We start from the raw sequence: 14046 nt of genomic DNA on the forward strand, positions 1-14046 counted from the left end.
TAAGCCTGAATGCTGTCTAGCTTATGCTGCATGCAAGTATTATCTAAGGAATTATGAATGGTAGTGAACATTGTGCAATCATCAGTGATCTTCCCCACTTTTGACCTTAGCTGAATGGCAGGGACCGATCCTGTGGTCCCCAGTCTTCTGCTGCAAACTCTGCTCCCACCCACTGTGAGGGTAGTTAACGTGGCCAAATTCGGGCAGGACTCCGGTGAAAATTATGCTAATGAAGCCCTGCTGTTAAGGTCAGTCAGGCCTCCAAGTTACTGGATTTTGCAGGTGTGTCACCAATTTTGAGGCTTGTGTATGCCATATGAGCCCTTCCCCTATAAAATCAGAGCCATTATTTGGGGAACTGAGTGAGACTTTATTTGTTCATGGGATGTGAGAATTACTGACAATACAAGAATTTACGATCCATCTGTAATTGCCTTAGGCCGATGATGGTGTGCCACCTTCTTGAACCGCTGCAGGCCATGATGTAGGTACACCCACAGTGCTGTTAGTGGGGAGTTCCAGGATTTTGACCCAGTGACAGTGAAGGAACATCAAAATTGTTCTAAGTCAGGATGGTGTGTGACTTGGAGAGGAATTGGTAGATGGTGGTGTTCCTATGAGTCTGCTGCCCTTGTCCTTCTAGGTGGTAAGGGATGCAGGTTTGGAAGGAGCTGTTGAAGGAGCCTTGATGAGTTGCTGCAGTGCATCTTGTGGATGGTACATGCTGCTGCCACTGTGCATCAGTGGTGGAGGGAGTGAATGTTTTAAGGTGGTGGATAGGGTGCCAATCAAGCACTGTCCAATCAAGTGTTGTCCTGGATGGTGCTGAGCTTTTCGAGTATTTTTGGGGCTTCATTCATCCAGGCAAGTGGAGATTACTCCAACAAACTCCTAACTTATGCTTCGATGGTTGACACACATTGAGGAGTCAGAAGGAGAGCTCCTTGCTGCAGAATTTCTGGCCTCTGACCTGCTCTTGTAGCCACAGTATTTATATGGCTGGTCCAGTTACGTTTCTGGTCAATGGTAACCCCAAGGATGCCGATGGTGAGGGATTCAATGATGGTAATACCATTGAATGTCTAGGGGAAATGGCTAGGTTCTCTTTTGTTTGTGATGGTCATTGTTTGGAATTTGTGTGGCTCAAAGTTACTTGTCACTTATTAGCCTAAGTTTGACTGCTGTCCAGCTCATGCTGAATGTGAGTATTATCTGAAGAGTATCACCTCCTCGATTCTGAAAGTGGCCAAAAATCTATCACTCTCAGTCCTGAAGAAATTCATTGAGTGAGCAGGAAGAGCCCTTCAGATAAAGAATTCCAAAGATTTTCACCCCCTGGTGAAGATATTTCTCTTCATCTCAGTTAAATGACCAATCCCTTATCCTGAGCTAATAACGCCTAGTTCTAGACACTCTAGTCAGAGGAAACAGTTTCTCAGCATTTACCCTGTTAGGGCCTTGAAGAATTTTATATGTCTCCTGGAAGAACTCCCAAAAGAAAACAACACAGATGTGATTTTTCAGTGAGTTCCCACTCCTGAGGGTGTAATTTATTATTCACAATATTGATCTTGCTGTTTAGTTGTATTTATAAACTGCAGAACCATGTTGCATCTTATGGTATTAATGTATATGGTTTTAATAAGCAAATTGACTTACATTCCATCTGGTGCTGGAGATGTTTCAATGGTTGTGAGTAAAGATGTTACATTTGTGGAGCTTGACATGGTGATATTAAATAGATGACAGCCTGCTGTTGATGTCTGGAGCTTCCTTGTAAATTCAGCAGCAGGTGGGTACATTTGAGAACCAACTCCCAAAAGCACGTTAAGGATAGAACTAATCAGCATACCCACAAATGCTCCCTGGGATTAATGAAATGAAGAAAGGTTATCTTTAGGACATTATATAGAATTACGAGCAAACCAATTACCCTTACCTTCTTTGGTTGCAGTGGTCAGCTTCAGCTAACATTGTTTTACTTGTACACTGGTAATAGATATGCTGACATAAACAGCTAGAAGTTTCTCAGGTCTTCTACCAATCTCCTGCCATAACTTTGACAGAAACCCTGGAGAAATATCACAACATTTACTTTCTCCCTCCAGGTCTCTTACTAATCTTGCAATAAAGTTATGTTATGGAAAATAGAAGAAGTACTTGGAATTTCTAGTTTGAAATCTTTACAATTGCAACAAAAGCTGCTAACAAATTAATTGTTGAGAGATTTTATTTCAAGATTTCTTCAAAAGCCAAGGTAGCAGCAGGTGCGCTACAATTGGCCTCAGTGTTCCTGGGTCAGGGAGGGGAAAATCAGTCAGGATTCTTGCTTCTGAACACTATCCGTGTTGATAGTTAACACATGCATTTCAGGAATAACAGGATCAGACTTGCCTGTAACGTGTCTTACCTCTCATGATTACCTTGATAGCAGCAGTCATGTTCCACACAGGGATGGCCTCACAGCTAGAGGGTGTGACCCACACCAGTGAAACCATACTCAATCAAGGATAAATGCTTGGAAGAGAGGGGTGGCGAGATAGTTAGCAGGAAAGGTTTATTGGGTAAAAGATTCCCCTCCCTCCTATAACTCAGCTCGGCTGAGCCAGTGATTTTCCATCTCCCCATAGTAGCAAGAAGCATTGAGGTATCTGCAGCTTGAGCAGCTTGCATCTCATAAAATCTTGGACTTCATGGTGTTAACAATGGGCGGCTGGAACATGCACTCCTCATACCACGTATCATTTGCTGTGTGCCTAAATTTAAAATCACCTTCTGGTGTCAGGTTCCTTCTACTTGACAAGATTTCACTAACTCACATGGCTCTGACACACAGACAGACAGGTTAAAGACAAACGTACATTCTACATTCAGGTGCTAAAAGTAGTAATTTTAACACCAATTAATTAAATACAATAATATAGTTAGAATATTAATTCTAAATTTCATTTTGATGACATAAAGCTATGTAGGCAGGAAATGAGATTGATTTGGCTATTTTCAACTGGAGAGCATGTTGAGCAGGTGGTAGGTGGGGTGTGCGTAACCAGAGACCAGAATAATTTTCATGGTCATTTGAGATTCATTACTGATCATACATTGAAAGAACCTGGTCAGTGTGAAATAACAATTAATAAACAAGTGTGACACGGGAGTAGCTCTGGAAAAAATAAAACCAATTATCCAACACAAATTCGACAAGTCATTGTGTAGGTCAATAGTGAACCCAGTTCTGGCATGCAGTGATCATCACTGTACCTTTACATAAAGATTAAAAAGGGTCAAAGCATGCTTAATTTAGGATGATTTAAGGCATAAGGGGATAAAATTATGAAGAAAAGTTCATGCATGTTAATTTATTTTCATTTGAGAAAAGAAAGCAGAGGGGAAACATGCTGCCAGCCTTAAAACAATGAAAGAATGAACAAACGAAAGAAAGAATGTATTTGGATTTATCTCGCATCTTTCACATCCTCAGGGCATTCCAATCTTTCATTGGCAATTAATTACTTTTTAAATGCAGTCACTTATTATGTGAGAAAGTAACAGGTATGGTTGCAATTAGCAAATTATTTAACTTGGGCAACAAGTGCAAGATTAGAACATACAGTATCAAATTAAAAATTCTCAAGCTCCAAGCAAAGTTAGATTGGAGAAAACTTATTTCCTCCACAGGATAGTGGTAACTGGAACAGATTCCTATACAAAGTAGGTGGCATGGAGTCATGGATATTTTTAGAGGAAATAGGAGCAATAGCTATTGAGAAGAAACCATGAAACCATTAATTACGCCACTTGATTTAGATAGGTGAAGAAACTGAAATTCCACTTCTGTGCATTATAGAGCAAGTCCATGGCAGGGCACAGAGAATGGAAAATGGAAAGCAGCTTCTGTGCCCCAAATTTACATTCATTTCATGTTTTGTAACAGCCCTTTGTTGGGAGTGCAAGAGACCTGTGCTGCTTCATTATGCGAACTTCACTGGTCCCTTTAATTTTATGAATTTGGAGTGTTGCTTTTCTGTCTTGAGAATTCAAATGCATTATGATGTTGTTAACAGCATCTTTAATAGTTGGGGCGCAGCACATTCCTGTTTCTGTAGAGTCACAGCTGGAAGAACTCTTCAAGGCATGATGCAATATAATTTTTTGGGGCCTTTTGTTGCTTGATTTACAGCGCACTTAGGTTGTTCTGTTGTTTGTTTTGGATGTTTAAAGTATTGATTTATGAAGCATGCAAGTGGATACAGGGATGTATTCAATAGCACTACCCATGAATATGGGTTGCATTATCCTATCATCAGAGAGAGAAAAGGTATTTATTATAATAATAAAACTGGGTGTTCTGCAGCCTAACCAAAGTGGTTAAATGGACAACAACATGTCACCACCAAAAAGGTAAGTTTTTAAAAAATATTTACCTGAGTGTAGAACCAGCTGCATTCATGACAGCCCAATTCTGCACATTAGACCTTGAATAGATATTAGGCCACAAAAGGCCTAATACTTGCTTCAGGAGCAGGCTCCAAATGCAGATGACAACATGTCTGGTGGCACACATTCAGCTTGTAATGACAGCACACATACTGCCCACCATATAGGAGACTTAGGCATCTGTTTAGTGGCTATAAAATGGGAAGGGTGTCATCGGGTGGAATCATCCCAGACTTGCACTAAGTGCGGTAGTGGGGCATGAAAAGAGGGTTTACCTGCTGGCTGCAATGGCAGGTTTTCCTGTCGTATCGTCTCCTACCCACCACATAAATCATGCAGTCACAGCAAGCATACCAGATTGCTGGCAGCAGGCCTCTGTTTGGCCCATCATGCCGTTATCTTGCTGCCTCCTCACACCGGGCGCCATATTTAAAATGCAACTAGGCTATACTTCTCAATGCTTGCAGCCCAGGACTGCTTCGCTGAAGATATGGCCCCAAAACCCAGGAAGATTGCAGCTCCCCGATTCAGTGACGCATCCCTGGGACACCTTCTGGATGCTGTGGAGGCCCGCCACCCAGTCCTCTACCCCTGTTATGGACACAGGAGGCTCATCAGTCTCACTACTCCAGCTTGGGAGGCGGTGGCAGAGGTGGTCAGTGCCAATGCTGCACACAAGAAGCCAGCGATCCATTGCAGAAAATGGATGAATGACCTCATTTGTGCTTCCAGGGTAAGTCAAATATCTCATCAATCTCAACTTACCCACTCACAAGCCCATGACACATTCACTGCCATCTCACTCACTGCCAGCTCAAGGAATATCACCACTCACTCTCTCACACACAACCTCACATCTCCATCTGGCCTCATCTCCTCTGGAGACTGCCTCCTCATCCCGTCCATGGCTCCATTCAACACACATGCATTCCTGGCATCCTTCTTATTTGGCCTGGCATGCGCCTTCCTCACGCTCTCGCCATCTGTCTTTATGCAGGTCAAGACCGCGCACAATCACCAGGAGAGGTCCCAGACCGGGTTTGGAGTGCCGGACATCAAGGTCCTCACACCGTTCGAGAGTTGTGCATTGGTGCTGGCCGGAGAGGTTGTCAATCGTTCCTGCAGCAACGGTGAGGTTGGCGACAAATACTGCATCACATGATCCCTCTCTCAACACTACTCCAGTCCACTGTTCTAGTGTTCAACGTGGCTGCCAAGCACTAATAATCTCCACTTTCTCTCCTAGGCACATCTGACACGTCGCCCTCAGGCAACCTTGACCCTAACACCGACGCCAAGAGCACCTCGGAGAGGACCCTGAGGGCAGCACCATCGTAGACCCATCACGGTGCTCACCCAAACCCTTCACCAGTGCAGCAACACACACCTTGATGGGACCTAGATATAGATTAGCCTCAGGATCACAATCTGGTGAGCATGCCACTTAATCTGTTCCACAGCAGACGGAGGCAGGAGGGACATCTGAGGTCGCCAGCACTCGGAGGACTGCTGTTAGCAAGGAATCTACTGAGTCCGAGTCAGGTGATGAGCCTCTGGACTTGGTCCTCAATCATTTGGTGCAGCTGCAAAAACAATCACAGGAACATCAGGAACAGATGTCTGGTGCACTCCTCAGATTGCAGGGACGATGGAGGAATCTGTCTGCCTTCAGTCTCAGGTGATGGCGCCGGCATGCCAATACACTGAGGTTAACACTGGTAGGATGGCAGCCACCATGGAGACCTTGGTCTGGGACATCGGTCCTGCACTGCTGTGCGGGCTGAACTCCATGGTTGATGCCATAGCTGGCCTCCAGCAGTGTCAATGCAAGAGTGGTGGGGTGGCATCTTGATCTCACTCCAGATTTCCCTTCTCCTCAAGGAGTCAACCAGGGTCCATTGGGCACCATAGGGAGGAGGACCAGTAGCTCAACACCCCAGGTGACTCCAGCCGATCCAAATCCCCTCTTCCTGTGACTCCCACAGCTCCAGCTCCACAGGACGAGGAGGGTGCAGCTGGCCCACAACAGGACACCCAAAGCAGGCCGGGGCCATCCAGAGGACGCCCGTCACGGTCATCAAAGACAGGATGTAGCAGTCAGCAGGCTGCCACCACCTCCACTGTGGATGTTGGGGGAGCACCAAGACATATTGGTAGGGTGAAGAAGGTTAAGAAGATGTAACTCTTTTGGAGTTAAAACAATTAAACTAAGTTAACAAAATAGTTAAGAAGATGTAACTCTTTTGAGTACAAACACATTTACATCTATTCCTATTCAGATGAAGTTACATTGTTTCATAGTTTGCCATTGTGAGATTTGAACTTTTGATCTTGGGGTTACAAACCCAGTACCATAACCACTTGGCTATCTAAGCCAAGCATTAAGAAGATGTAACTCTTTCGAGTACAAACACGTTTCCATCTGTTTTTCAGATGAAGTTACGTTGTTTCATAGTTTTGCCATTGTGAGATTTGAACTCTTGATAATCTTTTAAATGAAAACAGTTAAACCAAATCAACAAAATTGGGATAAATCAGGCACAGCCCCTAATTCAGGTCAGCTGTAAAACCAAGGACAAAGTTTAAAGGAACCTTACAAACTTTAAATCAAAATGTGATTAAAGGGGTCAACAAAACACCCCAGTCCCCGCGGTGCCCACCGAGCACGGAAGGCCTCGAGAGTGTCAGCAGACACCGCGTGCTCCCTCTCCAGGGACATCCGGCAGCGAACGTAGCCGCGGAAGAGGGACAAACAATCGGGCGGGACTCCCCCGTCGATCGCCCGCTGCCTGGACCTGTTAATGGCCAACTTGGCCAGGCCCAGGAGCAGGTTCACGAGGAGGTCCTCCTCCTTCCCGACCCCCTTCCGCACCAGGTGCCCATAGCTCAGGAGCGTGGGGCTGAAGTGCAAACAAAACATCAATAAAAGGTTTTTCAAGTAACTAAAAAGGGACTGCAGCCTACAACACCCTATGTATACATGGTCCACGGAAAAAGCCACTTGCCTGGGAGCTCACTGGATAACATTGGAGCTGGCAACATTTCTGGAGTCTTGACATTCAGTTTAAGGACCCAATGACAACCAGAAACTGTGTGATAATGAAGGATGATGGGGAGTATACAGTGACAGCTTCGCTCCTGGGTGGCCTCGAACCACCAAACTGTCGGTTAACAGCCGAATGCGCTAACCGATTGCGCCACAAGGACCGTTCTTTCTTAGAAGATGTAACTCTTTCCAGTACAAATCCATTTCCATCTGTTTCAGATGAAGTTACATTGTTTCATAGCTTGCCATTGTGAGATTTGAACTCTTGATAATCTTTTAAATGAAAACCAAATCAACAAAATTGGGAAAAATCAGGCACAGCCCCTAATTCAGGTCAGCTGTAAAACCAAGAACAAAGTTTTAAAGGAAACTTACAAACTTTAAATCAAAATGTGATTAAAGGGGTCAACAAAACACCCCAGTCCCCACGGTGCCCACCGAGCACGGAAGGCCTCGAGAGTGCCAGCAGACACTGCGTGCTCCTTCTCCAGGGACAACCGGCAGCGAACGTAGCCGCGGAAGAGGGACAAACAATCGGGCGGGACTCCCCCGTCGATCGCCCGCTGCCTGGACCTGTTAATGGCCAACTTGGCCAGGCCCAGGAGCAGGTTCACGAGGAGGTCCTCCTCCTTCCCGACCCCCTTCCGCACCGGGTGCCCATAGATCAGGAGCGTGGGGCTGAAGTGCAAACAAAACATCAATAAAAGGTTTTTCAAATAACTAAAAAGGGAGTGCAGCCTACAACACCCTATGTATACATGGTCCACGGACTCCACAAGACCGCAAAAAGGGCACGTGTCCTGAGAGTCCGCGAACCAATGCATCCTCTTATTATAAGGGACTGCTGCATGCAACACCCTCCAACCCAGGTCTCCGATAGAAAGGGGGAGGGCACCTCCGTAGAGGGCCTCCCATCGGGGGCCTCCGCCGCCGGACGGCAACAAGGCACGCCAGGGCGTGTCCGGTCGACGGACAAGGGCGAGAAAATGGAAGGTGTGCAGCAGCAGTCCGTACAAAAAGCTCCTCTTTGCCGTGCCAAAAGGCACAGAGGGCATGTCCCCGAGGCGGCTCATATTGCGGGGCACCAGCACCCGAGGGAGGGTTCGGGGCTTGGGGCCAATGTGGAATTCCGTCCGAACAGGGGAACGCTCAGACGGAAGACCACCGCGCACCTGGGCCGCCTCAAGACCCAAAATAACGTCGGGTCCGAGCACGACCGTTCTCAGGTCTTGGATGGCATCGGCTGCGACCTGGACACTCACAGACGCGCGTCGCGCCAACTCCTGCGGGAGCATCCAGCCCAGTCCTCCGCCACCCAGCACGTCCCCGATTCTGGTCACCCCTGCGGCCACAGCCCTCCTCTCCGCCAACCACTGAAAAGGACGGAGGGGCGGATTCCTGAGCAGCGGCTCTATGACGATAGCCGCTACTCCTGACGGGGGAGAGCTGCGTCGCGAGGCGACCACTTTCCAGACTTTGATCAGGTCCTGGTAAAAGACGGGCAACGCCTGCAAGGAGCCACTGAGGCCCAGCTGTTCTATAAACAGGAGCTGCACGTCATAATTCAGGCCGTGCACCTGATGGAGGAAATATGTCATCAGGGCACACCATCTAGGAGGAGGCTCGACGTAGAGGTATCGCTGCAGGGTCTGAAGGCGGAAAGTCGCCACCTGTGTGCGTAGGCACACTAGCGCCTGACCACCCTCCCTAAGCGGGAGACTCAGAACCTCGGCAGCGACCCAGTGCAATCTTTTGTCCCAGAAGAAGTCGACTAACAATCTCTGGATTCTTGTGACAAAGTCCGGGGGAGGGGTCAAAGTGACCAGCCGATACCACAACATGGCGGCGATCAGCTGGTTTATGACCAGAACTCGACCTCGGTAAGATAGCACTCGGAGCAGTCCTGTCCAGCGCCGCAGGCGAGCGGTGACTTTCGTCTCCAGTTCCTGCCAGTTTGCCGGCCAGGATTCCTCAGCGGGGCAGAGATGGACCCCCAGGTAGAGGAGGCTGGTCCTGCTCCAGGTGAAAGGCCTGAGCTCCTCGGGTAGGGGATCCATCTGCCACTGACCGACCAGGAGTCCAGAACATTTACCCCAGTTGATCCTGGCAGAAGAAGCGGCAGAGTAGACCTCCTGGCACTCGCGCATCCTCCGCAGGTCAGCCGGGTCACTAAACATAAGGAGCACGTCATCGGCGTAAGCCGAAAGGACCACCCCGATGCCCGGCCCGCGCAGAACCAATCCCGACAACCTCCTCGCAAGAGGCGCAGGAAAGGCTCCACGCAGATAGAATACAACTGGCCAGACAGGGGGCAGCCCTGACGTACCCCTCTCCCAAAGCGAAGGGGCGCTGTCAGGGACCCGTTAACCTTCACTAGACACTCCGTGGCGGTGTACAGAAGTCGGATCCGGGCGACAAAATGCGTCCCGAACCCGAAAGCTCGCAGAGTTCCGAGTAAGTATTCGTGATCCACCCTGTCGAACGCCTTCTCCTGATCGAGAGACAGGAAGGCGCTCGACAGACCAGCCCTCTGGGAATGGTGGATGATGTCCCGGACCAGATGGATGTTATCATAAATGGTTCGGTCCGGGACGGTGTAGGACTGGTCAGGGTGGATCATGTGGTCCAGCACAGTGCCGAGCCGAGAAGACATGGCTCGGGCGAAGATTTTGTAGTCCGTGCTGAGGAGGGAGACCGGGCGCCAGTTTTTAAGAAGGCGGAGATCCCCCTTCTTCGGCAGCAGGGCAATCACGGCCCTGCGCCACGAAAGGGGCATCTCCCCGGTAGCAATGCTCTCCCCCAGGACCCCCGCGAAGTCGCTCCCCAAGACGTCCCAGAACGCCCTGAAGAACTCCACGGTCAGCCCGTCTAGTCCCGGGGTTTTGCCCCTAGAAAGACCGTCGAGTGCGCCGGTCAGCTCCCCCAGACTTATAGGGGAGTCGAGCTTTCCGGCGCACTCCGGGCCGACCTGCGGCAGGTCCTCCCACAAAACTCTGCAAGCTTCCTCACTGGACGGATCCGGAGAGAACAGGGCAGTGTAGTAATCTCGGGCAATGGCCCTGATGCCCTCCGGATCCGAGACAAGGGATCCGTCGTCGGCCAGCAGCGTAAAGAGCTGCTTACGGACCCCGTGCCTTTTTTCCAGTGAGTAGAAGAAGGGAGAGCCACGGTCCATCTCCTTAAGGAAACAGATCCGTGACCTCACGAACGCGCCCCGAGACCCGACCAGTTGCAGGTCCCGCAGCGCGCCCTTCCTCTCATCGTACACCGACCGCAGGGCCGGGTCTGCGTCGGGCTGACGGAGACGTGCCTCCAGGTCGAGCACCTCCTTCTCCAACTCCTCGACCCTGGATTTGCGTCTCTTTGTCAACCCCTTCGCGTACTCTTGACAGAAAACTCGGACGTGAGTCTTGCCCACGTCCCACCATAGCCTCAAGGAGGGGAAGCCTCCCCGCTTCCTTCTCCAGCCGGCCCAGAAGCGACGGAACGAGTCCAGGAACCGCTGGTCTTCCAACAACAGGTTATTAAAATGCCAGTACGCGGACCCCGTCCGAGCGCAGAACGAAGTGAGCTCCGCCAACACCAGACGGTGGTCCGTGCACGGAACCTGCTGTATAGAAGCAGCCGGAACGCAGGACACGTACGCCTTCGAAACGTAAAGGCGGTCGAGTCTGGACGCTCCGACTCCAGGTGACACAAAGGTGAACACGTTGGAGTCAGGATGGAGATTTCGCCAGACGTCCACTAAGTCGAAGGACCTGACCAGGTCCCGCAACTTACTCACACCTCGCGTGCAGTGCGGGGTACCGTGACGGTCCCGGACCCCGAGGGTGCAATTGAAATCCCCCCCGAGGACGATGCACTCGCCAGCGTCGATGGAGCCAAGATGAGTGGACACTTCTTCAAAGAAGCTCGCTTGCTGCTGCGTGCCCAGGGGAGCGTACACATTCACAAAGTAAAGCACCGCCCCCCCCAGACGCACAGTCAGGTGCAGCAACCGGCCTGGCACCGGCTCCTTGACCCCCAAGATCTCCGGCTGAAAATGCGGGGCCAACAAGATAGCCACCCCGCCAGAATTGGAGGCTAGGTGACTCATGTAGACCCCCCCTCGCCACTCCAGGAGCCACGTGGCTTCGTCGCCCGGAACGGTATGGGTTTCTTGCAGGAAGCACAACGCATACTTCCCGTCCCTGAGGACCGAGAAGTTCTGGAACCTGCGCTGTGCGGCCCTGCTGCCGCGGATGTTGAGGCTGGCTATAGTGGTCTTCATTGTCAAAGGTACATCAAACCTTCACCTTAAGTCATTAAAAAGAAGAAGAGGACTTTTTAGTCCTTCCTCTCCTTCAGGAGCCCAGCGAGAAATGTTTGGACCCTCCGCCGCGCGTTCCTATCCAACTCGGGAGACTTGAGAGCCTCGCGAGTGGACCAGAACACCAGCGGAAACGAATGCCACCGGTCCAAGGCCAACTGAACCCTGTCTCGGCGACCGCGGTGCCCCGACAAAAAGTCCCGGAGTTCCCTTGGGGGGATGAGGGGGGAGTCAGTAGAGGGCACCAGGGGATCCACCGCCTCGCTTGAGAGCGACTCCGCGTAATCCCCAACGCTCACCACCGACACCTCGTCCTCCTCCGGGTCGTCGCCTCCAGCTTCCGACCCCTCCCCCACATTGAGTACAGGGGCTGAGTCGGAGCTGCCAGCTGGCTCTATCTGTGCCTCGATCCCACCCCCAGGATCAAGGCCAGAGGAGTCCTCTCTGGTCTCCTCTAAACTTTTTGGGCCAGAGGGCAGCGGCAGTTCTGATGCCCGCTCTCCTCCTGGCACCGGGTCGTCCGGGGAGCTCAGGACAAGCTCCTGACCTAAACATAGGACGCCCGGTGTCAAGGTTTGGGAGGGAGCGGGAAGGCCCTCCTTTTCGCCGCCACCCAATGACGCATTTATATTTTTTAAATTTTCAAAGTTGCAGTCCCCCGACGAGCCAGAAGGTACCTCAGGGGTGTTAAGTGCACTGGAGATGGACACCACCTCAAGGGAGGTGCCCTCAGTGACCCCCGAGGGGTCCTGTTCAGGGGACTGCAGCAGATTGGTAGGGGGAACAGTGGTAGGGGTAGGAGTTTCGGGTTCCCCCAGAGGGCAGGGCGAGGTTTTACTGGGTGGAGACGCCACCACCTCTTCATCAGGAGAAGGGACACACCCAACTTCTTCAGTTTGGGCGTCGCCCACTTCCTCCTCCGAAGCGTGACGTCTCTTCCGGGTCAGGCTGGGGGCTAGGGAGACCTCCATTTCCGAGGCCCCCTCCTCCTTGTCCAGCCCTCCCGGACACTCCACCCTCTGGGTTTTTGATGTTTGTTTCCCCGGCTCGGGGTCCCGCGTCTTTTCCCCGCCGGCCCCGGGAGCACGCGCAGGGACGACGCCGGGCCCAGCACTTGGCGCCTTAGCGCCCACGGACCCGGGAGCACACGCGGACATGACGCCGGGGCCGGATGATGTTTTTTCCCCCGAGCCGGTTTTTCCATGTGTTTGGGGGGTTTGGGGCGTTTCAGGGGCCGCCTCCAAATTTCGGGTCTTCCTCCGCGCCTTCTTACGGCGCGGGGGCTCTCCCCCCGCCTCACCGGCAGCCGAGATGGCAGCTGCTGCCGGGGTCGCTTCCCCTTGCGGGGAGGGAGATGGAGTGGTGGCGGGGGGAGGAGGGGCGGTGCCAGCCGCGGCCGCTTGGGTGGGGCTCGTGGCCTTGGAGGCGGGGCAGTTCTTTCTTACGTGCCCCACCTCCTTACAGGCATGGCACCGCACACCCTCCGCGGTCCAGAAGACCCGATAGGCGGTCCCCTCAAAATTAACTGAGAAGGCCCCCTCCAGGCACTCCTCCCGGGCCAAGCGGACGAAAACTTGGCGCCGGAAGGAGTACACGTGGCGGAGGGCCGAGTCTTTGAGGCCGAGCGGGACTGGTGCAACCCCTGACCTGACCTCCCCCAGCTTATTAAGGTGGGGGAGGAGGAGCCCACATGGTATAAAGGGCGGGACATTTGAAATAACAATCTTCTGGGCGGTGGCCTCAAGGGGATCCACCGCCAGAAAAGTCCCGCCCACAGTGAGCCCCTTCTGCAGGGCGAGTTGCACCGCCCGCTCGGACCTCAAGAAAAAGATGGCCCTCCCATACATCTTTGAGGCCGCGACAATGGCTGAGGGGCCGACAACCCCAGCCATAGCCTTAACGCAGGCCTCAATAGTCATCTCAGGGTGAGCGTAGCATTTTACCCCGAGGGCCCTGGTGACGAGACGGAATGGCGACAGGGCAGCGGGAGCAGTAGGAGCTGCAGAAGCAACCACCCCCGCATAAGTCTTTTTTGTAGGCCCTGCCACCGGTGACAAAGCCGCCTCCACATTAGCCCTCGAGGGCCCGGCCACAGGAGATGTTGAACTGGCTTTAAGGCCAGAGCCACGCCCACCCTGGGAAGGATTGGCCATTTTTTTTTTAAATTATATATATTTTTTAATATATATATATTTTTTTTTAAATATACAATGTTCCTCCCTAGGGAGGGAGGTAGTAATAACCTCCCCCTTTTGTA

The 14046-nt window shown here is 51.4% G+C and overlaps 1 protein-coding gene across 1 annotated transcript in view; it reads right to left on the bottom strand.

Annotated features, from left to right (window-relative positions):
* Positions 1-14046, bottom strand: part of LOC121293682 (sodium-coupled monocarboxylate transporter 1-like) — a 68104-nt gene that overhangs the window by 6663 nt on the left and 47395 nt on the right. The window contains exon 15 of the mRNA XM_041216850.1: positions 1660-1865. Coding sequence (XP_041072784.1) covers positions 1660-1865 — 206 coding nt within the window. The remainder of the gene's footprint in view (positions 1-1659; positions 1866-14046) is intronic.

The sequence above is a fragment of the Carcharodon carcharias genome, chromosome 22 (assembly GCF_017639515.1).
Source record: "Carcharodon carcharias isolate sCarCar2 chromosome 22, sCarCar2.pri, whole genome shotgun sequence".
Lineage (NCBI taxonomy): Eukaryota > Metazoa > Chordata > Chondrichthyes > Lamniformes > Lamnidae > Carcharodon > Carcharodon carcharias.